Source organism: Harmonia axyridis, chromosome 6 (genome assembly GCF_914767665.1).
Source record: "Harmonia axyridis chromosome 6, icHarAxyr1.1, whole genome shotgun sequence".
In the NCBI taxonomy this organism is placed as follows: Eukaryota; Metazoa; Arthropoda; class Insecta; order Coleoptera; family Coccinellidae; genus Harmonia; species Harmonia axyridis.
Genome location: NC_059506.1, coordinates 11378402 through 11404980, shown reverse-complemented (window position 1 = coordinate 11404980; position 26579 = coordinate 11378402). Strand labels below are relative to the sequence as shown.

The 26579-nt window shown below is 34.9% G+C and overlaps 2 protein-coding genes across 2 annotated transcripts in view; one reads left to right on the top strand and one right to left on the bottom strand.

Annotated features, from left to right (window-relative positions):
* Positions 1 to 26579, bottom strand: part of LOC123683507 (methylglutaconyl-CoA hydratase, mitochondrial) — a 222969-nt gene that overhangs the window by 68479 nt on the left and 127911 nt on the right. The window lies entirely within an intron of this gene.
* Positions 23237 to 26341, top strand: LOC123683504. Its single transcript, XM_045622594.1, has 6 exons — positions 23237 to 23518; positions 23677 to 23850; positions 23946 to 24168; positions 24253 to 24565; positions 24623 to 24775; positions 24853 to 26341. The coding sequence occupies exons 1-6, from the start codon at positions 23261 to 23263 to the stop codon at positions 25346 to 25348; spliced, it is 1617 nt and encodes a 538-aa protein (XP_045478550.1). The 5' UTR covers positions 23237 to 23260; the 3' UTR covers positions 25349 to 26341.

Below are 26579 nucleotides of genomic sequence, written 5' to 3'. Positions count from 1 at the left end.
AAACGGCTGTTGAACGTCACCAGGTTTATTGAATGCCCTGTCACAGTCATTCCTCACACAACACTGAACACAAGTAAAGCTGTCATTTTCTGCCGTGATCTAATGAACTGTTCCAAAACGGAAATACTAGACGAACTGAAAAATGCAGGTGTAATCAGAGTTCAAAGAATCAAAACGAAGAAAGAAAGCCAATTATTTGACACCCCAAACCATATTCTTACATTCAACAGACCACAGCTTCCCACAAAAATATCTGTCGCAATGTATAAACTTGAAGTCCGACCCTTTATACCTAACCCTCTACAATGTTTTAAATGCCAACGTTATGGACACATGACTTCAACATGCACATCAGAAGAAATTTGCATATGCGTAAAACCAACTCACACGGGTCAAAACTGCGATACGCCACCCATGTGCATAAATTGTAACGGATCCCATTCTACAAGATATAAGGGATGCCCTATTTACAAACAAGAACAGGCTTTACAGAGACTAAGAACCCTTGAACATATTAGTTACGGAGAAGCTAAAAGAAAGGTTGCAGCCAAGACTCCTAAACCCAATATACCCTACGCCCAAGCAACAGAAAGCAGGCAACCACAACCGCAAGATCTTATAAGCCAGCTCAACCCAATTCTCGAAACAAAAGTACGAAAATGCATTAACGAATTGATCACCAAAAACACATCTCCATACACATACACATCAATGGGTCCACCACCTCCACCACCACCAAAAATTTTCGAAGGTGTTGTAACAAGATCCAGAACTGGATCAGAAGCATCAACAAGCTCGAAAAAAAAAACAAAAACACCTGCTGATGAATCAGACCAATCAGAAGGAAGTGGTGAATCTTCAGATATAAGAGAAAGAGAAAAAAACGTTAAACGTCCCACAAAGAAGACCAAACCTAAAACGACACAAAACAAATCAGAACTGAAAGAGCATCAACCCGATCCAAATATCGACTACCTATCACAACAACAGGATATCCCTGAAAAACCCCCATTGTCAACACAAAACGAATAATAATTAAAAAAAAAAAAAAAAACATTATGGAGAATATCATCCAGTGGAACTGCAACGGATGCATATCGCACATCAGTTAGATCTAGATGTTAATCCGAGAAACTAACCCACTTTTCGTTGCCCTGCAAGAAAGTCATTTCAAACCTTGTGAAAGCTTCCGTCTTAGAGGCTATAGCTGCTTCAGGAGAGACCATACCACCGGGCAACGGGCATGCGGTGGGGTTGCAAGCTTCGTGAGAAAGTTGATACATGCACAAGAGATCCCTTTAAATACAAGCCTACAAGCAATTGCGGTGCAGATCCATACACCACACACAATGACAATCTGCAACGTATACCTTCCAAACGCACAATGGCTAGAGAATGACCTTAACAGCCTCGTGAGGCAACTACCACAACCTTTTCTAATCTTAGGGGATTTTAATGCTCACTCACCCAGCTGGACGTAAGAGGTCGAAGAGTGGAAAATATTGTCAATGAAAATAACCTATGCATAATAAACACAGGCACTCCCACCCATTTCTGTGCAAGAACAAATAATTTCTCTTGCATTGATATATCCCTCTGCTCCCCAGCTCTTGCAGCTAAGCTGACCTGGAAAACCGTGGAGGACCTCCACTCCAGCGACCACTTCTCCATAAATATTATAATTGAGAACATGGGAAATACACGCGTATCCAATGAACGATGGAAATGCAATGAAGCCAACTGGGACAAGTTCTCTGAATCATTTTCCCTAAACAACCTCCCGCACGACATAGATGAAGCGGTGGACTCCTTCTCCAGGGCTATCCTGGATGCAGCATCCGACAGCATACCAAAATATTTTCCGAGAAGAGCGCGGAGAATTGTCCCCTGGTGGAATCAAACTGTAGCAGACGCTATTGCCGAGAGAAAAAGGGCACTAAGGAGGTTTCGGAGGAACTGCACGCCCCAAAACCTCATCGAATTCAAAAGAACCAGACCTCGGGCCCGTAGATTAGTGATGGACGCAAAAACTAAAAGCTGGCACGATTATGTGTCATCCATAACTCCCTCAACACCTGCAGCGGAGGTATGGCGAAAGGTGAAGGTCATTTCAGGGTCCCTCCACAATAGCCCCACGGAAATACTTTACCACAATAACACTATTATCACGAATCCTAACGAAATATGTGAAGAATTTGCCAACCACTTCCAGGCAGTGAGTAGCTCCAGCAATTACGACCAAAGCTTTCTAGAAATTAAAGGCCAGGAAGAATCGGTGGACCTCGACTTCACTGAAGATGATAACAGCCCCTATAATCTCGAATTCAGTAAGCAGGAATTAAACAACGCCCTAAATAGCTGTAGTGACTTTGCTCCTGGCAAAGACACAATTACTTATAGTATGATAAAAAACTTACCCACTCATGCCAAAAACCAACTCTTAGAATTATACAATCGTATTTGGACCACCGGAAAATATCCAGATGCTTGGAAAGAGGCTATCATAATACCCATACCGAAAGAAGGCAAAGACCCCAAAAACCCAGCCAACTACCGACCAATATCTCTTATTTGTTGCCTGGGAAAGGTCCTCGAGAAGATGGTGAACGCTAGGCTAACCTGGGTACTGGAGTCCAGGAAACTTCTTCCGAAGGAACAGTTCGGCTGCCGCAAAAATCGTTCATGCGTCGACGCGCTGATCGGTTTCGAAAACCATATACAATGCGCTTTTAGAAACCGCGAACACGCTATTGCCGTTATATTCGACCTAAACAAGGCTTATGACATGACATGGCGGTACAATATACTGAAACGATTACTGACGAGTTTTTTGGAACACAGAACCTTCAGAACAAGATATCTTGAGAAACAATCAACTTCTCGAATCTTAGAAAACGGAATACTTCAGGGATCAGTCTTAAGTGTAACTTTGTTCGCGGTAGCAGTCAGCATCTTTCTTGATAATATTCCCCCGAGCGTGATGGCTCGCATGTATGTGGACGACTTAACGTTGATATTCAGGGGCCTTTCAGTTGAATTAATAGCGAATACAGCACAAGCAGTGATCGACCAACTGGAACATTTGTCCCTCCAATACGGATTTCAGTTCTCTGCCGAAAAATCCGCTTGTATACACTTTTGTCGCTTGAGAAAGGAGCATGACGACCCAGAATTAACGCTGAAAGGGGAAACTTTGCAATTCAAACAAAAAACTAAGCTGCTTGGACTGATATTTGACCGAAAGCTTCGATGGTTAGATCACATACAATACCTACGGCAGAGGAGCACAAAGGCAATGAACTTGCTGAAGTTCTTGTCTAATATCAGATGGGGTGCAAGTAGAGAAAACTTACACCAGATATACAATTCCCTGATCTTAGCTCGAATCAGCTACGGTGATGTAGTATACGCATCAGATAGACGCACATGCCTAAGCCAACTGGATACAATAGAGAACCAAGCTCTAAGAATAGCAACAGGTGCATTTAGAACGAGCCCAACTATCGCACTTCACGTGGATGCGAACACATTGCCTCTGACTTTTCGCCGAGAGATGCACACATTATTGCAACCTCCAAAAACGGCCACAACTCCAGAACATGTAAACAATGACCTGTTCCACGAAGCAAACAATTTCTCATCTGAACCGACACGTACGAGACCATTGAGAATAAGGCACCTTGAACTTATGGAGAAGTACAACATATCCTTTCAAGTCGACTTACTTCAAACAAACCTGAACCCTAGCAACCCACCACCATGGATGAGCAGAAACCTCAAAATTAACTCATCCCTTCATAAATGGGTAAAACATAATTTAACAAATAGCTCTCTAAGAAAACTAACTGCCAACGAAATCAATGCGATAGACCCAGATCTCATTATCTATACTGACGGTTCTAAGACGGACGAGGGCGTGGGCGCCTCCATAGTCATTGGTGATACAGCACACTCCTGGACGCTCGACAAATGATGTAGTGTCTACACATCGGAAACGTACGCCATCTGGCAGGCAACTCTGTACTGCCTTCTGACGACGAGCAGACGAAACTTAATTTGTACAGACTCTATGAGTTCCCTTGAAGCTCTTCAGAACTCGTCCAACACTGATGAGAGAATCAGCAGGGTGCGTGACGTGTCGGTGGAGATTGAGAACACGGGCAGAGAGATCATATTTCTTTGGATCCCAGCCCACGTAGGGATCCCCGGAAACGAGCTTGCAGATAATGCTGCCAAAGAAGCTACATCTGGACAACTAGACGAGGGAACAACGATACCCTACGCAGACGTCAAAACTACCATTACGAACACAATATACGCTGCCTGGCCTGGCAAGAATATTGGGAAACATATAATGGGCAACTTCGCGAAATCCAACCCACAGTGGAAAAATGGCCTTATCCAAGAAGGCACGATAGGCGGGAACAGACCGTGTTGTGCCGTATACGACTCGGTCACACTCATCTTACACATTCACACTTATTCAATAGATTGACACCATCGAACTGCGAACACTGCAACACTACCCTGACGACCGATCACTTATTTAGATGTGAACGTCTCAAACCTATACGTGAACAACAAAAAATCCCGGATAATATTAAAGAGGCACTGAAGGACACCGATGCAATTATAAAATACCTCAGGATAATTGAAAGGTACCACAAGATATAGGACGTAGATACATGAAATAATGTTTAGAAAATAAATGAAAATAGAACGCGGCAAAATGACCACGCTGTCGACGCCGCTGGAAAAAAAAAAAAAACTCTCCAGTTTGTTTTGTTGACCGGCGAGCTATTCTTTCAATTTTCCTATCTCACCCGTTATTTCCGCGCACAGGGTTACACTATTTTGCTTTATAAGTGCCTCCAAGAACTTTTTCTGTGTTTCAGTAAAATCATTCATTAAATGCCTGTGCGATTTGTTCGTGCGGTGTGTGATCTCCTCTAGCGGCCAGTGATCCGTCTGTTATTAACGGGTGTGAACCAAGCAGACCGTATGACGGAAACATCCGAACGCGGTCACCAGTGGCGTACTGACAAAAGCCGAAATTTATATTGAAATAACGTTACAACATGCAATAGAGGACATGAGGATTTCGTAGTTGATGATTTTGAAGCGAAACAATGGAATGGTATACAGAAAAATCAATTATAGAATTTATTTCTGGGAATTAATGAAGTTTTCATTCATGTTTATCTACATTTCTCTATTTCAGAAAGTATTTGTCGGAGCATAATCATATTTGGAACGTGAAGTCGTTATACCGATATGATTAACCAAGAAAAAAATCAGCAACTCTAATAGGGATACAGGGGTTGATTTGTCATCCCTTATATCCGAAAATTTTATAAGTCGGGAACCGTTCGCCGGAGCATAACCATATTTGGAATGCGGAATCGTTATTCCGATATGATTAACCAGGAGAAAAATCAGCGACTCGCATAGGGATTCATGGGTTGATTTGTCATCCCTTATATCCGAAAATTTTATAAGTCGGGAACCGTCCGCCAGAGCATAACTATTTATGGTATTCGGAATCGCTATTCTGATGTGATTAACCACTGAAAAACTCAGCTACTCGCATAGGGATACAGGGGTTGATTTGTCATCCCTTATAACCGAAAATTTTATAAGTCGGAAATCGTTCGCCGGAGCACAACCATATTTGGCATGCGGAATCGTTATTCTGATGTGATTAATCACTGAAAAAATCAGCGACTCGCATAGGGATACAGGGGTTGATTTGTCATCCCTTATATCCGAAAATATCAAATAGCATTCGTTTCCGCGCCACCTTGAGGTAAAAAGCATGGCGCGTTCTTTTTACATGATTTCCCCGATAGGCATATTTCATGATAGCTTGTTCAGATTTCAGTAGTTTTCTTTGATAAATTCGGCATATATCACATATTCTATTTATGAATTCCTTGCGGGGGTCAGGATTGTTCGTTAGGCATGAAATATGCACCTTCCTTTTGCGACTTCTGCATACATATATATATCGAAGTCAGATTGTCTTGCATTTTTGATGATTTCTCTAGGAAAAACCTTTTAAGAATATTGCGGAAGTTATTAATGTTCACCTTGTCGTTTAACGGTTCTGCCAAAAGGTATTTTGTGAAGTGATACAATATGAACATTCCACAATTGAAATTATTTCCTTGATATATTATGGGTTTCTCTACAACTTCTTCATTTCCATTTATTAATCGTTTGAATCTCTCGAAATATTGAAATTTTCTTTGTTCAGCTTGAATTTCCGTTCTTCTCAAGGAATCCATGAATGGAAATTTTTCGGTATTGACGTCGAGCATGATAAGTACAAAATAAGTGTTGTTTTTATTAATTGGGACTTCTACGTAATCTTTTTCAATAACCAATTCATTATTCGCATCTAAGTTATCGGAAAATAAATTGCTGGCTCTTCGTACAGGGATTTTGAATTATTATTATGAATTAATCATTTCTTGTTACGAAATCGAGAAAAACCTCTGTATCCCTATTCGAGTCGCTGATTTTTCAAGAGGTTGATCATATCAGAATAACGATTCCGCATGCCAAATATGGTTGTGCTCCGGCGAACGGTTCTCGACCTATAAAATTTTGGGATATAAGGGATGAGAAATCAACCCCTGTATCCCTATGCGAGTCGCTGATTTTTTCAGTGGTTAATCATATCAGAATAACGATTCCGCATGCCAAATATGGTTGTGCTCCGGCGAACGGTTCCCGACATAAAATTTTCTGATATAAGGGATGACAAATCAACCCCTGTATCCCTATTAGAGTCGCTGATTTTTTTCCTGGTTAATAATATCGGTATAACGACATCACATTCCAAATATGATTATGCTCCGACAAATACTTTCTGAAATAGAGAAATGTAGATAAACATGAATGAAAACTTCATCAATTCCCAGAAATAAATTCTATAATTGATTTTTCTGTATACCATTCCAATGTTTCGCTTCAAAATCATCAACTACGAAATCATCATGTCCTCTATTGCATGTTGTAACGTTATTTCAATATAAATTTCGGCTTTTGTCAGTGCGCCACTGGTGACCGCGTTCGGGTATTTCCGTCAAATGGTCTGCTGGAAACGGTCTGCTAGGTTCACACCCGTCTGTTATTATCGTTATCTGCTTTTTTTCTCGGTTGCGAATACAGCGCCTGATTATTCTTCGATATCCTCGATAACTGAACTACTATTTACCCTTTTTAAATTCGTATCTATATTTTTCAATTTAACGTTGAAGTAGTTAACTGAATTTTTCTGGTTATGATAGTATAAGATTCATTAATTTACGATTTTTAACACTTTACTATTTCTCGTATTTTATCGGAGTGAAACTCATAGCACACTTCATAAGCTAAGGCTATACACATATAATGAAGTAACATTATAAGTAACGATATTTTTAATTTTATCATTACTAACACAAGTTTTAATTTTGTCAAAACTTTCATGCCTTTCTTCGATATTTTCCTCATTTAAAATATCATCATTGCTATTACGATTTTGTTTTTCAACATTTTCCTCTAACCAAGAATCTACATTTTCGATTATTGGTTCAACCATTACCGTTTCATCAGTAAAGTCTATTTCTAAATCATCATAAATTCTTCCTTTTTTAACCAATTGATCCAAATGTCTTTTCCATCTTAATTTCTTATTATCTACCGGTGTACACATATATCGGGTGATTCACCGGGATGAACTATTTTGGACGTTTATGGAAAATTAATCATAATTTTGAGCTGAAAATTTCCATATTGGGGTTTGAGACAATGATCTTTGTCCTTGAAATATTTTCAGATCTCTACAACTTCCGGTAATACCGAAAACAGACCACTACTCCGTCATTTCAAATAGAAAACCCAAAATATTTTTGAATCTTTACATAGATTTTTTTATGGCAAGTTCGGTAATTTGCCATACCTTGGGTGGAAACTCAACGGATCATGAGTTATTAGGATTCTTATATATGAAATGGTGGTGATGAGGACTCACATTTTTTCGAATATTCCAGCAGAAAAAGCTTTTTTCGATTCCGCAAATACGTAGTATTGAAAGACCAAAAATGTACAGGGTGTTTATAAGAAGATCATGAAATTGGACAACTCAAATTCGTCGAAACTCAAGATTTTCAAATTAGAACCTAAATTTTTTATTATTTCAGTCGATTCTACTTACGAAACTAGTGGGGGTTACTCAAGCAGACCCTTTGTCTGAACTGAATACCTACTTAAAGAGTTATCGATGAAGAATTTGAAATAAGGAAAAACCACTAGTAATAACTGTGTGGAGAGTCTGTAACTTACAAAAAACCAAGAAAGGTCAGAAAGAAACTAAAATTCGATGTTTTCATAAATAAATTTGACATATCAAGAATTGTAATGAACTATTCGTAATTGAAAATTGTATTGGTTTATGGATTATTCAACAAACCCAAAGAAAAATCAACTGAATTCATGAAATTTGTTATTCAGTTATCCAAATTTCGAATTTTAGTTTCTTTCTGTATTTTTCGGAAGTCACAGACAGTTATTGACACAATTATAAAAAGCGGTTTTTCCTCATTTGAAGTTCTTCATCGATAACTCCTAAATTATTAATTTTAGGTGGAAGGTTTGCTCAAGTAACCCCCACTATTTGTGTACGTAGAATCGCCGGAAAAAAAAATATAGGTTTTAATTTGAAAATCTTTAGTTTTGATGAATTTGAGTTGTCCAAGTTCATGATCTTCTTATATACACCCTGTAAATTTTTGGTACAAGCCGCAAACAGTCTTACCATACTACGTATTTACGGAATCGAAAAAGAAAAGTTTCTTCGAAAAAGGCTTTTTCTGCTGAAATATTCTAAAAAATGTGAGTCCTCATCGCCACCATTATTTTTTATATGAATCCCAATAACAAATGAACCGTTGAGTTTTCACCCAAGATATGGCATATTTCATGATAGCTTGTTCAGATTTCAGAAGTTTTCTTTAATAAATTCGGCATATATCACATATTCTATTTCTGAATTCCTTGCGGGGGTCAGGATTGTTCGTTAGGCATGAAATATGCACCTTCCTTTTGCGACTTCTGCATACATATATATATCGAAGTCAGATTGTCTTGAGCAATACAAACATCTATCTTGCATTTTTGATGATGTCTCTAGGAAAAACCTTTTAAGAATTTTGTGGAAGTTATTAATGTTAATCTTGTCGTTTAACGGTTCTGCCAAAAGGTATTTTGTGGAGTAATACAATATGAATATTCCACAATTGAAATTATTTCCTTGATATATTATGGGTTTCTCTACAACTTCTTCATTTCCATTAATTAATCGTTTGAATCTCTCGAAATATTGAAATTTTCTTTGTTCAGCTTGAATTTCCGTTCTTCTCAAGGAATCCATGAATGAACATTTTTCGGTATTGACGTTGAGCATGATTAGTACAAAATGAGTGTTGTTTTTATTAATTGGGACTTCTACGTAATCTTTTTCAATAACCAATTCATTATTCGCATCTAAGTTATCGGAAAATAAATTGCTGGCTCTTCGTACAGAGATTTTGAATTGTTATTATGAATTAATCATTTGTTGTTACGAAATCGAGAAAAACCCCTGTATCCCTATGCGAGTCGCTGATTTTTCAAGAGGTTGATCATATCAGAATAACGATTCCGCATGCCAAATATGGTTGTGCTCCGGCGAACGGTTCCCGACTTATAAAATTTCCGGATATAAGGGATGACAAATCAACCCCTGTATCCCTATGAGAGTCGCTGATTTTTTTCCTGGTTAATCATATCGGTATAACGACTTCACATTCCAAATATGATTACCTATGCTCCGACAAATACTTTCTGAAATAGAGAAATGTAGATAAACATGAATGAAAACTTCATTAATTCCCAGAAATGAATTCTATAATTGATTTTTCTGTATACCATTCCATTGTTTCGCTTCAAAATCATCAACTACTAAATCCTCATGTCCTCTATTGCATGTTGTAACGTTATTTCAATATAAATTTCGGCTTTTGTCACTGCGCCACTGGTGACCGCGTTCGGGTATTTCCGTCAAACGGTCAGCTGGAAACGGTCTGCTAGGTTCACACCCGTCTGTTAATATCGTTATCTGCTTTTTTCTCGGTTGCGAATACAGCGCCTGATTATTCTTCGATATCCTCGATAACTGAACTACTATTTACCTTTTTCGAATTCGTATCTATATTTTTCAATTTAACGTTGAAGTAGTTAACTAAATTTTTCTGGTTATGATAGTATAAGATTCATAAATTTACGATTTTTAACACTTTACTATTTCTCGTATTTTATCGGAGTGAAACTCATAGCACACTTCATAAGCTAAGGCTATACACATATAATGAAGTAACATTATAAGTAACAATATTTTTAATTTTATCATTACTAACACAATTTTTAATTTTGTCAAAACTTTCATGCCTTTCTTCGATATTTTCCTCATTTAAAATATCATCATTGCTATTACGATTCTGTTTTTCAACATTTTCCTCTAACCAAGAATCTACATTTTCGATTATTGATTCAACCATTACCGTTTTATCAGTAAAGTCTATTTCTAAATCATCATAAATTCTTCCTTTTTAAACCAATTGATCCAAATGTCGTTTCCATCTTAATTTCTTATTATCTACCGGTGTACACATATATCGGGTGATTCACCGGGATGAACTATTTTGGACGTTTATGGAAAATTAATCATAATTTTGAGCTGAAAATTTCCATATTGGGGTTTGAGACAATGATATTTGTCCTTTAAATATTTTCAGATCTCTACAACTTCCGGTAATACCGAAAACAGACCACTACTCCCTCATTTCAAATAGAAAACCCAAAATATTTTTGAATCTTTACATAGATTTTTTTATGGCAAGTTCGGTAATTTGCCATACCTTGGGTGGAAACTCAACGGATCATGAGTTATTAGGATTCTTATATATGAAATGGTGGTGATGAGGACTCACATTTTTTCGAATATTCCAGCAGAAAAAGCTTTTTTCGAAAAAATTTGTTATTTTTCGATTCCGCAAATACGTAGTATTGAAAGACCAAAAATGTACAGGGTGTTTATAAGAAGATCATGAAATTGGACAACTCAAATTCGTCGAAACTCAAGATTTTCAAATTAGAACCTATATTTTTTATTATTTCAGTCGATTCTACTTACGAAACTAGTGGGGGTTACTCAAGCAGACCCTTTATCTGAACTGAATACCTACTTAAAGAGTTATCGATGAAGAATTTGAAATAAGGAAAAACCACTAGTAATAACTGTGTGGAGAGTCTGTAACTTCCAAAAAACCCAGAAAGGTCAGAAAGAAACTAAAATTCGATGTTTTCATAAATAAATTTGACATATCAAGAATTGTAATGAACTATTCGTAATTGAAAATTGTATTGGTTTATGGATTATTCAACAAACCCAAAGAAAAATCAACTGAATTCATGAAATTTGTAATTCAGTTATCCAAACTTCGAATTTTAGTTTCTTTCTGTATTTTTCGGAAGTCACAGACAGTTATTGACACAATTATAAATAGCGATTTTTCCTCATTTGAAGTTCTTCATCGATAACTCCTAAATTATTAATTTTAGGTGAAAGGTTTGCTCAAGTAACCCCCACTATTTGTGTACGTAGAATCGCCGGAAAAAAATATAGGTTTTAATTTGAAAATCTTGAGTTTTGATGAATTTGAGTTATCCAAGTTCATGATCTTCTTATAAACACCCTGTAAATTTTTGGTACAAGCCGCAAACAGTCTTACCATACTACGTATTTAAGGAATCGAAAAAGAGAAGTTTCTTCGAAAAAGGCTTTTTCTGCTGAAATATTCTAAAAAATGTGAGTCCTCATCGCCACCATTATTTTTTATATGAATCCCAATAACAAATGAACCGTAGAGTTTTCACCCAAGATATGGCATATTGTCGAAATTGCCATCAAAAAAGCCAACTAACGATTCAATAATATACTGGGTGTGTTCTTTGAAATAAGGAAGTAGTAGTTTGTTTCCGGTATTTTAGGAAGTTGCATAGATCTGAAAATATTTAAGGAAGTAAGATCATTCTCTCAAACTCCAATATGCAAATTTTCAGTTCAAAATTATTAGTTTTCCATAAACGTCTAATAGGCCATCCCGGTGAATCACCCTGTATATTCTTTCACCCAATTTATTGTGCAAACGATTGCCCTAAACCATTTTGGTCTAGTCATATCTCTATAATCTCTTATAGGTATAGATTTCTTCCCCTTTTTCAAATTCAATTTTCCTATTACTATGATGAAACTTCATTTGTCTCTCCATATTCGAATTTACTTCTGACTTCGTTAAAAAGCCAGTTTTGATGGAGTTTCCCCCGTTGTGAGGAGAGTATTGCGATAAGAGATCAAATACTCATTTATCAAAGATTTGAGAGATGAACCCCTCTCTCTAACGTCAATGAGTAATTTTTTATTACATTATTGAAACATTTCACGCTATTCTCTGCTGCACTATTCGTTTCAGGATGGTACGGTGGTGAAGTGGAATGTTTAATACCGTTTAACCTACGAAACTCTTCAAACTCTAAACTTGTCAATTGAGCCTCGTTATCAGGAAAGATAATATTTGGTGAACCAAATCGAGCGGAACAGTCCCTTATCATATCTATTGTGGATTGTGAATCCATTTTACTCATTTCGTATACTTCGAGCCAGAATAGGCGTCTATGATGATCAAGAAATTTCTTCCCTGGATTGGCCCTAGAAAATCTATATGGATTCTTTCGAAAACGTGTTTTCCTTCCACAAACTTCGTTAAAACGCTTTATTTGAATTTTTAGCCAATGTCATACAGGGACTACAATTTTAGATTGATGATTTGAATATTTTGTTAAGTAGGTTTAAAGTATTATTCAAAGATGGAATCGGTACTTATAAGTATGAGAAGATAGAGCTAAATATTATGCCAAATGTGAAACCCATTTTCTGTAAACCCAGACCGGTCCCGTTTCTCTTCAAGGACAAAATTGATAGTGAATTAGAAAAATTAGAGGCTAAAGGGGTTATTTCGAAAGTAGAAACTTCCGAGTGTGAAACACCATTAGTTCCTGTAATGAAAGAGAGCGGGGAAATAAAATTGTGTGTGAATTATAAGGCCACGGTGAACAAATATTTAATCGATGTAAAGCATCCATTGCCAAGTATAGATGAACTGTTTTCTCAGCTTCATGGAAAATTTTTTTTCGAAATTCCTGTGCATATAATCAATTAGAATTAGAGGAAAATACGAAAAAATTATTAGCGTGGAGTACACATAGAGGTATTTATAAAGTAAATCGATTAGCCTTTGGCACTAAACCAGCTTGTTCTATTTTTCAAAAAATTGTTGAAAAAGTTTTGCAAGGTGTGAATGGAACGGTTATATTTTTAGATGATATCGTAGGGACTAAAAAAAAAACAGTTAGAAGCATATGATAAATTCAAAACAAGTTTTTGAGAAGTTGAGTAAAGCGGGATTCAGATTAAATTTTAAAAAATGCGAATTTTTCGTGTCAGAAGTAAAGTATTCAGGTCATTACATGAATGAAAATGGTCTTCATAAATATTTTGATAAAATCATAGCGTTTTCGGAAATACCAACACCAACTGACCAAGGACAAGTGAAATCGTTTGTAGGAATGGTAAATTACTGTGGACGATTTTTACCAAATTTATCAACCCTCTTGAATCATCTGTACAAATTGTTGCTCAAAGATGTTAAGTTCAACTAGTCTCAAGAATGTGATCAATCATTCAAAAGGGTCAAAGAGGCATTAACGTCAGATCAAACTTTAGTTTTATTCGATAGGGATATTCCATTGAAGTTAATTTGTGATTCATCAAAGGTCGGAATCGGTTGTGTCCTGGTACAAAGTGTTTTCAGATGGTACTGAAAGACCCATAAGTTTTGCGTCCAGAAAATTGAACAAGGCAAATTAAATTATTCAGTCATACATAAGAAAACGCTAGCTATTTATTGGGGAGTGCAGAAACATCATCAGTACTTATTAGTAAATTCGTTCACTTTGTGTGCAGACCACAAACCGCTGTAGATATTTCGGGGAAAATGAAGGCATCCCTCAGATGGCTGCGGGACGTTGAAAACGATGGGCACTTTTCCTCAGTGGAGGAGCCGACGGTCTTTCTAGATATCCGATTGAATGGAGGGAAAAGGGTGATATATTGGTTGATTATTTTCATTTTTTATTAGAAGATGAAATTCCAATAAACGCCAAAGAGATACGTAATGAGACAAGGATTGACAATGTTTTAAGCAAGGTTTTTCTATTTGTTAGGGAGGGTTGGCCTGATAATACTTCGGAAGAGTTGTTACCTTATAAACGGAAAAAGTTAGAACTTGGTAATGGTATTGAAGGCGGAATTCTACTGTGGGGATTTAGAGTGGTAAGTCCAAGTAAGTTCAGGAAACAAATATTGGAGGAATTACATGGAAGCGTTGGCTATACAATATCTATGTCTAAAATTGTAGTCCCTGTATGACATTGGCTAAAAATTCAAATAAAGCGGTTTTAACGAAGTTTGTGGAAGGAAAACACGCTTTCGACAGAATACATATAGATTTTCTAGGACCAATACAGGGAAGAAATTTCTTGATCATCATAGACGCATATTCCAAGTGTCCCGAAGTATACGAAATGGGTAAAATGGATTCACAATCCACAATAGATATGATAAGGGACTGTTCCGCTCGATTTGGTTTACCAAATATTATCTTTTCTGATAACGAGGCTCAATTGACCAGTTTAGAGTTTGAAGAGTTTTGTAGGTTAAACGGTATTAAAAGATCCACTTTACCACCGTACCATCCTGAAACGAATGGTGCAGCAGAGAATAGCGTGAAATGTTTCAAAAATGCAATAAAAAATTACTCATTGACGTTAGAGAGAGGGGTTCATCTCTCAAATCTTTGATAAATGAGTATTTGATCTGTTATCGCAATACTCTCCTCACAACGGGGAAAACTACATAAAAACTGGCTTTTTAACGAAGTCAGAAGTAAATTCGAATAGGGAGAGACAAATGAAGTTTCACCATAGCAGAGCTGTGCCAAAGCATTGTGCTTAGTGCTTTCGAAAGCACTTGAAGCCTTTTTGTGCTCCCGAGCACTTTTAAAAATCGGTGCTTAGTGCTTAGTAATCGAAGCACTTTGGCAAAAGGTTTAGTGCTTAGTAATCCCAAAAGTGCTCCCGAGCACTGAATTGCTCGCGAGCACTTTGGCGGATTACTAAGCACTAAGCCCTTCCGAATTTTTGTTATAACACGAATATGCGCCGACGCCTTGATGATCGTTTTACATTAACTGATTAGTCTTTGATCGTGTATTGAAATTTAATACACAATGATCTGACGCTGGCTCTTTTGTGTGAATTCAGTGCGCATTTATGGATCAGATGAGTTTAATTCAATAAAAAACCAATTAATTTGATAGGCAGAAGGAGAATATGAAATTGAATTTTCAATCATATCACAGGATATTTCTGATAAAATAAAGAATAAACAGTACTATTATGATATTTTGAAATTTTACATTTCATTACTAATCTTATAGGTAAAGGAGTAAGTTATTACAATTACTTTCCCTTTTTTTTTCAACAAAAAGAATTTAAATATGATATTTGCATGAGTGAAGGAAGTCTAACAAAGTTCGATCAAGTAGTAAGCCAGAATGTGAACGATATATTGAATTATTTTCTGAAAATATGAATGCTTCGCTTCGACAATTCTCACAAATCAAAATTCCTATTTTTAATCATATCTCTATTTTTATGCTTGCGTTTTATTCTACAAGTAAATTTGGTTTTCATATCTTGCTTTTTAGTTTTCAATATGAACCTTATTTCCATATTTTAATCAAGCTATTCTGATCTCGTGAAATAAGACCTTTTCTGAAACTCCGATTTTGTGATTCCAAAAACGATACATTTGATTATTTATAGATACTAGATGTCAACCTCTTGCTACTATATTGTATTTCAAGAAATAAAGTCCGAAAATATTTCTGTGATGTGTTTCCATAAAATAAATATATAATCTGAAATATTTTTCACAGTGTTTGACATAATATTTCGAACAACCTTAATGAAATACTAAATTGGACATAACAAACTCTACAGTTTTATTGGACATTTGCCGCCTCGAATTTCCAAACTATTCCAACAAATGCAATAATGGGAATGAGTTTTCATCTGTTTGTTCATTATAGAATTTCTTCAATAGTTTGGAAATCCCAGGTGTGGTGAACGTCTAATTCATTATTCCTCAAGTTCAATATTTTTACTGATATTTTATTCTCTTGTACTTTTCCTTTATTGGCGATAAATTTGATTATATCTGTCTCTGTAACATCTTTATGTATTCGTGATATAAACAGCCAGGCTTTTTTTGTCTTTATTCAATTTGAATGATTTGAATGTTGTATTATTATTTATTCCAGTCCCTGTTTTAACTTTATGTCTTTTATTAACTTTATATTTGACTTCTTTAAATCCGTTCACATCATCTATTTTTGTGAGCTCATCTTCCATTTGTTTATTTATCGTTTCTTGATTCCGATTGTTTTCATTCTTCGACTTAAGGTTAAGATGTTTATTCACAGAGGTTGATTGAAATACTTTTGAAGGATCTGTATTCTGATTGTCCGTTTTATTTTCCTTCTGTGGTCTCATTATAGGTTTGATTATGGGATTTGTTTTGTTTATGATATTAACTGGGTTATTTTGGTTATCTGTATATATTCTTTTGAGAAAGAGCAATACAAATTATTTCATTCAAACAATGAAGCATATGTGTCTATGAATCTCAGTATTAGCAGAGGAAATGTAACGGGGCATCATACATTTCAACGTATGATACAAGAGAACAGATAAAAACCTCAGCAAAAACTCTGTCTCCCCGTATAGGTGTGGTGATTGGTTTATGTGTTTGTTTACAAAATAAGCTGACACATTTATATTGAAGGGCTTCTTCTTCATTCAAATAAAATCCTTTCATCCTTCTTCACCAGAAGTTGACAACGCATATATTGTAATCAAATCTGAAAACAAAAAAGAAAGGAACCAGAGAGGAGCAATAAATGTTATAATTTCCATCTTATGAAACATTGAATGATGACAATTGACATCACCACAATAAATTGAAGGATAAGAAAGAATCAAATCGAAATTTATAGGCCAAAAACTAACTAATTATTTTCCAACATAATAAGCCAAAGAACAAACAGAACTCAATAGGCAATGTATCAATACATAACCTGCTAAAAATCCTCTTTCACGGAGTTGTTGTTCAGAAAATTTTCTTGAAGAAGGATGACCGCCACGTCATTGTCTATGACCAATGTCGACAAAATAAATCCCTCCTGTTCTTAGAAATCCCTTCAATATTCAAGTGAATGGTACCAAATCTGCTCCAAAATCTGTTATCTGTGCATATGATTTTTTATGAATGTTTTGGTTCTCCATTTGTGTTATTTTTCCTCTTAGAAGGGCGTTGTTTTCCATCAATACCTGATTTTTTTCTGTCATCTCCTGTAGAGAATTCGCGTTTTAGCAGTGCTCGGGAGTACACGTGTGTTATTAGCGATATATATTATCTTCCAAGTCATATGTTTTACAAACATACGTAGATAAATATTGAATTTCCACTGTAAAAATAATAAATAAACACCGAATTCAAAAATTTCAAATATAGTAGTCGTCTCTAGGGCGACTTAAACAATAAGATTATGGCTACCAGCATTCCATGGCAAACAGTGAAAAAAAAAATTCTCAAACCTTTCGCCAGAAATTAATGAAAATCCAACAATTGAAACCAGCAATAAATTCCAATATCTCAACATTGAAAACGAGATTGATGAAACACCGCCTAAAATACCAAGATCACCGCCCATTTTTATACAGGGTGTTTCCTAAACATGCGGCAAAAATTCAGGGGGTTGTTCTTTGGACTATTTTAAGCATGTTTTGTCCTTGGATCATTTTTGAAAAACCTCTTTGTTTCGAAGATACAGGGCGAACAACATTTTTCATATTTTTAAAATTAATAATAGTTTAAATAAAAATGCGTACCGCACTGTGTTTACTAAGTAGGTACAATTTATTTTTAAATTTGTTTAACAACATTCCAATTACTAAAAACGGCCAGTTTTTTGACTAAAAATTGATAAGTGCAGATGGTAAAGGAATACAGATTAAACACGGTTTTCATTTTAATTCGTTTTGTGATGTATTAGCAATTTTTAGTCAAAAAACTGGCCGTTTTTAGTGATTGGAATGTTGTTAAACAAATTTAAAAATAAATTGTACCTACTTAGTAAACACAGTGCGGTACGCATTTTTATTTAAACTATTAGATATTAATTTTAAAAATATGAAAAATGTTGTTCGCCCTGTATCTTCGAAACAAATAGGTTTTTCAAAAATCATCAAAGGACAAAATATTCTTAGAATAGTCCAAGGAACAACCCCCTGAATTTTTGCCGCATGTTTAGGAAACACCCTGTATACGGAGTTACCGACTTCCCACAAATGACTGAACTTTTATCAACCGCTATGGCTGATGAACAATATTATTCAAAAACACTTACCAACAATTGTGTTAAGTTTAACATAACAACTCCAGAAACCTACAGAAAACTAGTAAGATTTTTATGGGAAAAAGATATAATTTTTCATACTTACCAAGATAAACAAGATAGAGCCTATAGAATAGTTATCAGACATCTTCATCCCAGTATTCCATCAATTGACATCAAAACAGATATAGAAAAACACGGACATAAAGTTAGGAACATAAGTACCATCAGAGATCGAATGAAAAACCCACTTCCGCTGTTTTATGTGGACTTAGAACCAAATGAAAACAATAAAGACATATATCAATTTTGCAGTTCATTCTGAATCAGAAAATAAGCATCGAACCACCAAAAAGAAAAAGAGAAATTATACAATGCACCAGATGCCAAGAATATGGACACTCGAAATCCTACTGTAACAGACCATTCATGTGCGTAAAATGTGGTAATCAGCATGATTCCAAAACTTGCCAAAAACCAAAAACGACCCCAGCAAAATGTGCCTTATGTGGAGCTAATCATCCATCCAACTACAAAGGATGCCAATTATATAAAATCCTTTCAAAAACAAGAAACAACAATAAAAACCACTTACAATATGACAGACAACAAAACATTCCAGAAAAAAATTACGAAATAGAACAGCAGCCCGTTAAAACTATACCTCAACCAAATAGAATGTCATACGCCCAAGCACTCCAGAGAAATAAAGTAAATGAAGATTCTCCAAGTCAGACACAAAACTCGAATTCTTTAGAAACCATGATGACAAGTTTCCTCTCGGACTTAAAACCATGATCACACAGATGATGAACCAGAATCAGATCATGCTAAATCTGCTAACAACACTTGTGAGTAAACTGCATTAAAATTCAACAGCTTCATACGTAGAGCTTCATGGAATGCGAACGGCCTTCCAAACCACAAAGAAGAGTTAAAAACTTTTATTAATTTATATAAAAAAGATATAATGCTGATTTCAGAAACCCACTTCACTGAAAGAATATATAGTACATATTCCGCCGAACATCCAAATGGTAGAGCACAGGGTGTGTCAGCTATACTTATTCGGAAGAACCTCAAGCACCATACACTGCCAAATTTTGTGACTGAAGAAATACAAGCTACAAATATAACAGTACAGACGGAAACGTGGAGCTTCGATTTATCAGCAGTTTACTCACCACCACGACATAGTATAACCGAAAACCAATATATGGAGTTTTTTCAGAACTTCCAGCGAAGATTCATAATTGGAGGAGATTGGAATGCGAAGCATAACCACTGGGGATCACGATTAATAAATCCTAAAGGACGTAACTTAAGGGTGTTCAATACCTTGTTCATACCACTGCTATTTCAGTGCTAATTTCAGTGCATTCCAATTCCAAAGTACAGGTCGGATTCATTTCATTTTTTGAGTGAACAATGACGTGATATAGTGAACTTGAAGATCCCGTCTCGATTTCCAAAAAAAAATCGATAGTATTCCGCAAATCGAACTTTGAAATTGAACACTTTCTTTAAATGACTATTCAGCTTCAGAGAGACTTCTCATTTCAAGTAACTCATCCACAAATGTTCAGTGATATTATGTGTTTTGAATTGGTGCAAAAATTTTTTTAAAATTGCTTGATTTGCTCTAATTGTAGATGATTTTCATATGGAATTATGCTTTTTGGAACGCCTCCCAAAGGTTTACGCCTTTTTGCAACATGAACGCCAATAGAATCTTGGACTGTATTTTATGGCTCGAGATGAATGACACTTTTATGATTTACGAGGGTAGGGTTTCTCTGATTGGCTAAAATTGTGTACATTACTAGTTTATGACAATATTGCACTGAAGAATAGGGAAAGGTAGAAAACTTGTTATGAAATCATTGTTAGAATTAGAAACGATACTATTCCTAAAATATATATGCTAGCTGATTTTATTCGTAATGATGTCTGGAGAATTACATTTTGAGCGCTTAGTATCATAAAGAAAATTTCAAAAGTCATAAAGAAATTAAGATGAAAAAAAGGTATCTGGATTTTTGCCGAAATGTGGAAAATTATTAATATTTCAGAAATCTGACAAAAAATTCTCAAGAAAAAAAATTTCTTTTGAAAAACTCCCTATTCCCGAAACTCTATCTACAATATTTACCATTTAAATTTAACCCTGAAAATAGGCAATTTTTGATTAAGAAAATTTTCTCGTACTTCCTTCATTAATATTAACTTGAAAAAATTTATAGTAAAAATTTTTCGCTTCGTGAAGCCATTCTTGTATACATACCTCCTTGAAAATTTCATGTCATAAAAGTTTAAGAAATTGCAATATTTTTTTTAAATAATCTTTTTCGTTAGTTGATTTATTGCCCTAGAGAAAGAGAACAATATACATCTCTTTCAACTCGAAGAGTTGAACGTTAAATCGTTATTCCAAATTTGAATTTAAAGCAAAGAATTGTGAAAAATATTGAGAATTTTTCTACCTGAAGTAAAAGAAATATTACCAATTCAAAAGATGATTGAATCGAATATTACTTATCTTCACCTATAGCCAATAAGAGTATTGCTGATTCCTATAAGCAATTATTTATATGTATATTATATTTCCTTGAGATATTAACGAGTCCAACTCATTGTTTTTAGAATGGGTAGTTAACTTCAAATCGATATAATGAAAACTAATATTTAGTACTCCTTTCTGCTTCTTTTCTTTTTGTTTTAGGATCCAATTGGAAATTATAGAGTCGTCAACCGAAAAGAGAGGATAAAGGAAATTTTGTTTTGGTTGAAGAGGAAGTCCTTCAATATAAATTATGTCAGCTTATTCTGTAAACGTTTACACAAACCAGTCACTACACCGATACGGGGAGACAGATTTTTTGCTGAGGTTTTTATCTGTTCTCTTGTATCATACGTTGAAATGTATGATGCCCCGTTACATTTCCTCTGCTAATACTGAGATTCATCGACACATATGCTTGATTGTTTGAAATTAATATTTTGTATTTGCTCTTTCTCAAAAGAATATATATATATATATATATATATATATATATATATATATATATATATATATATATATATATATATATATATATATATATTAAATCCTGTTCTGTCCCCACAATGTCAGAAAGAAGTATGGTCTAAAATTTCTCAATTTTCCTGATTCACATGGTAGAAGTTCATCCAAATATATGCCATATTTTATTCCAACATTGAATTAGGCAAATCGAAATGATAAATATAAAAAAGTATGTAAATTTCATTCTATTCAGTTCATAAAACGTATAAAAAAATATCATGTCTTTATATCTTTCAATCAGATGATTTTGACATTTGACCATCTCAGTGTAATAAATCACCTATTTTATTGCTTTTAGGTTCTTGACAGATTGCCCTCAGTAGCATCTCTGTTCGAATCAAGAGAAATCATATATTCTTCTCTCTGTAATGCTTTCTCCTCTACGAGCTTCTGAAAAATCACGTGACACTAGGTCCATGGATATTAGGTCTATGTGTATGACTCACTGATGACGAATCCGTCCTCAACTTCGATTCTGGTCAGTCCTATTTATGACAACTAGATGGATTTATGAGGTTATGAAAATAGTTTTATGATATGCAGCCCTTTCTCACTATCTATAAATCAAACTAAAACCTTATGAAACGTCATTTGTTAGAATATATAAGAACAGATATTTGTAGATAATTCAATTTTGAAGGCATAACTTATTCCATTTATGAAAAGGAGCGGTCTAATTAGTATATTTTCTATATGCTGAGTACCTACCTATATATTCGAATGGATGCAGCCCTTTTTCACTATCTATATTTTCAAATGAATCTATAAATCAAGTTAAAACCTTATGAAACGTCATTTCTTAGAATATATAAGAAAAGATATTTGTAGATAATTCAATTTTGAAGGCATAACTCATTTCATTTATGAAAAGGAACTGTCTAATTAGTATATTCTCTATATGCTGAGTACCTATATATTCGAATGGATGATAGAAAAAATATTAGTTTACCTGTGGCAGTTCAACTTGAAGCTATAAGCTATTCGTAAAACGTGTGAATAACAGTGCATTTATTATTTATTTGTGATATTTGTTATATTATATTAATTTCGTACCTCAATTATGGCGAAGCGCCCTAATTCAGCAAGAGTGCCTAAAAAAACGTCCAGATCAAGATTAATGAAGAACCTGCAGATAGCAAGGTATGTACATAATATGTAGGTTTATATTTGAAACCATTCTGTAAATCAATGTTCATCGACAGATTCTAGAATTTGGATTCCATTTTACCCTTTTTCAGAGCATTGGCCTTTCAAAATATAAAACGAAATCCTAATCCACTAATGCAATCAACAACATCTGTAAGAAATGAGTAAGTAAATTATTTCTTCTGTAAATAAGGAAGTATTGAAAATATTTCATTTCAGATTTGAACAAGATTACCCTGCATTAGAAATAGAGGTTGACCAGTCTTATAAGTCAATAAAACATTTGTTGAACGGTCGCCGCATTGTAAACTTAGGTCACGTTCTCAGTGAATATGAGAAAATTTGTAAGCATGGAGACAAATGTACGATGGGAAAGATGACTTTCGTAAAAGAAACAAGATTTGGATTGACTTCAAGACTGCATTTTTTTTGTGATAATTGTGAAGAAGCCACTGTATTGAGCACTGATCCAAATAATGGGGAAAATGAAATAACGAAAGCTGTTGTATGGGGCAATATGTCAATAGGAATTGGTAAATATCAATGTGAGGAATTATTCGCCATTATGGACATTCCGTTCATGACGCAAAAAACGTATAGTCAGACTACTGCTGGAATAAAAAAGGTAGCACTTGTAAATTGTATAAGCTACACAATTAGCAAAATTTTTGATTTTCAAATAATTAATTTATTGATCTTGACTCCCATAATGAGGAACATTTATAATAAAATATGTTAATTTTTTTTTATAAAAAAATATTGAGTATGTTATTGATGTTTTAGATTTGGGAAGAAAAACTTTTTGAGAATATGCAGAAAGCGGGAGAAGAGGAGAAGAAATTAGCATTGGAAAAAGGCAATGTGAATGCCGACGGAACGCCCTTCATAACTGTAATTGTAGATGGAGGATGGAGTAAAAGAAGTTACGGGCATGGATACAATGCTCCTTCAGGAGTTGTAAGTATTTAAGTGTGGAATAAAAATAATATCTGACTTCATTGCCATTATATAATATTGTTAATATTTATGCGTACTAATCAATAACTTTTCAGGGAGTCATAATTGGTGCTGAAACAAAAAAACTTTTATTTGTAGGAGTGAGAAATAAAACTTGTTCCTCATGCTTTTATTATAAAAAACATAATTTAGCCCCAAAGTCACATGATTGTGCACTCAATTTCAGTGGTCCTTCAACAAGCATGGAGCAAGATATAATAACAGATGGCTTTTGCAAGAGTATCGAACAGCATGGACTTCTATATAAATATTTGATAGGTAAAAAACCCAAATACATAATTATCGATTACTACAATGTATATATGAACCTTTGATGTTATTTTGTTATATTTATTTATTCAGGTGATGGAGATTCAAGTGTATATTCAAGGGTTGTTGAAAAGGTCCCGTACGGTCGGCAAGTGATAAAAATTGAGTGTGCCAATCATATGACTAGATGTGTGAGCGATAAGCTCCACAAATTAGCTAAAAATACATCATTTGAGATTTTCAATCGAAAAATGTTAACAAAAAAAATTAAAAACATAACTAATGTGGAAAGATTGGTTAAATCAGTGAGAATTATTGTGAAAAATAATAAAAATGATGTGGTGATGTTACGCAGGGATTTGGGAAACGCTCCTTATCATATATTTGGAAACCACGAGAACTGCAGGTGAATTGTCCTTCAAATATACTCAAAATTATCAGATTCATAATTTCATATTTTCAGGGACACATATTGCAAAAGGAAAAACGACGGGGAAGAAGATTGTACTAAGATAATGAGTCCGCTCTTTTTTCAAGAGATTTTGAAAATCTTAGAGCCTATGAAAAATAAGGCGGATAGATTGGCATACAATGAAACCACAAACCAAGCAGAAAGGTCTGTAAATTTATGAATAATTGAAGCAATCTTCTATCATTTTTCTTATCATATAAAACACTCATTCACCCTTTTAGGTATATGGCTCTTGTAGCAAAATGTACGGGAGGAAAGAGAGTCAACTTTGGCCGATCAATTTCATACACCTGCCGTGCCTATAGTGCTGCACTTTCCCATGCTGATGGTCCTTCCTGGCATCTGAATGCATGGAAGGGGAATTGCAGCAATCATATGATACAATTTTGTTTGAAGAGGAAGCGGCATAATGAGCAGAGGAGGGAGAGGATTATTCCGTCGAAATCAAGAAAACTATGTGTTGGTCCTGATTCCAATTACGGACCAAATGCTTCGCAACCGGACATGGCTGAAATTGAAATAGAGGAGAAGAAAATAATTTTCCTTCAGAACCTACGGGACAGAATTTCAGGGGATTCATCCATACAAGAAATAGAGATGAAAACAAGAGGACAACACGATAATGTATTGTGGAGGGAATATCGACAGGATTATCTCACATCATCGAATTTCGGATATTATAGAAGTAAAATAATTACATCTCATCTTCTATTATGATGAGTTCTGTATGCGTTTGAAAGAGAATGTTTGACTTCCTCAAGATGATGAGCTGCCTTAGCTAATCTCGATAGAGTACTGATCTCATAAGATGATTTTTTGGGATATTTTTGTTTTTTGCTATTCGCTGAAACATTTCGATAGTATTTTCCTCGTACATCGATTTGATACTGTATTATTGTGTAAGGTGATTGACCATGAGGATTTAACCACGAAAAACAGATGTCAACATTTTTAAATTTAATTATTCTTGAACGAATGAGTAACTATTTCAGTTGATCGAATGGGGTATTTATCGAACTTTTTCTTATAAGGTTTTTTCTATCTTGTGCTTTTTTGCCCTTACGTCGTTATAACCAATTCATCACGAAGTAGAGAAGTAATAAATTTGCTGATTTCCTATTGAGAAATATTGTGTTGAATTTTGAAAGCTGGCTCGTTACTTTTTTATTGGAAACAAGATTTTGGTGAAAAGAAGAAGGACAACACCCTGCCATAATTTGGTGAAATGCCTCCTCTACAAAAAACCAATAAACACTCCGGGAGTTTTATATGGCAGAGTTAATGAGAATCGGGCTATTGAAATATATGAAGCCACAAAAAATGTTGAAGTAACACGCTGTGGCTTCATAATAGATCCCGATTTCCCATTCTTAGGTGCCTCGCCTGATGGACTGATCAAGCATGATGGTCTGATAGAGGTCAAATGCCTTCAATCTGTAAAGGGTAAGCTTCGTGAAAACAAAAAATCGAAATGCTATACTGTTCATCAGAATGGATTAAGGTAAGAAACATTTCATGGATTATAATGTTGCATTATAATTATGATACGTCACATTGAAAATAATTTTTACAGGTTGAAGAAGAATCACAACTACTATTTCCAGATTCAGGGCCAATTGAACATATGCAGAAGAGAATATTGTGATTTTATTCTATACTGCGACAACGATTTTCACGTAGAAACCATTAAAAGAGATGAGAATATCTGGAAGAATATTATGGTACCAAAATTGAGAGAATTCTATGAAAATTGTATTCTCTCGGAGATAATAGATGGGAGAATTCCAAGAGGAATGCAAGTTCGCGAGCCAGAATCTTGAACTTATGCTTCAACGCGTAGGGCTTTCCCTCGCTTACCAAAAAAAGTTCTTGAAATTTAAATACACTTATAAAATATTTTTTCTCCGATTGACAACAAATTTCAATTTTGCAGACACATATCAATCAG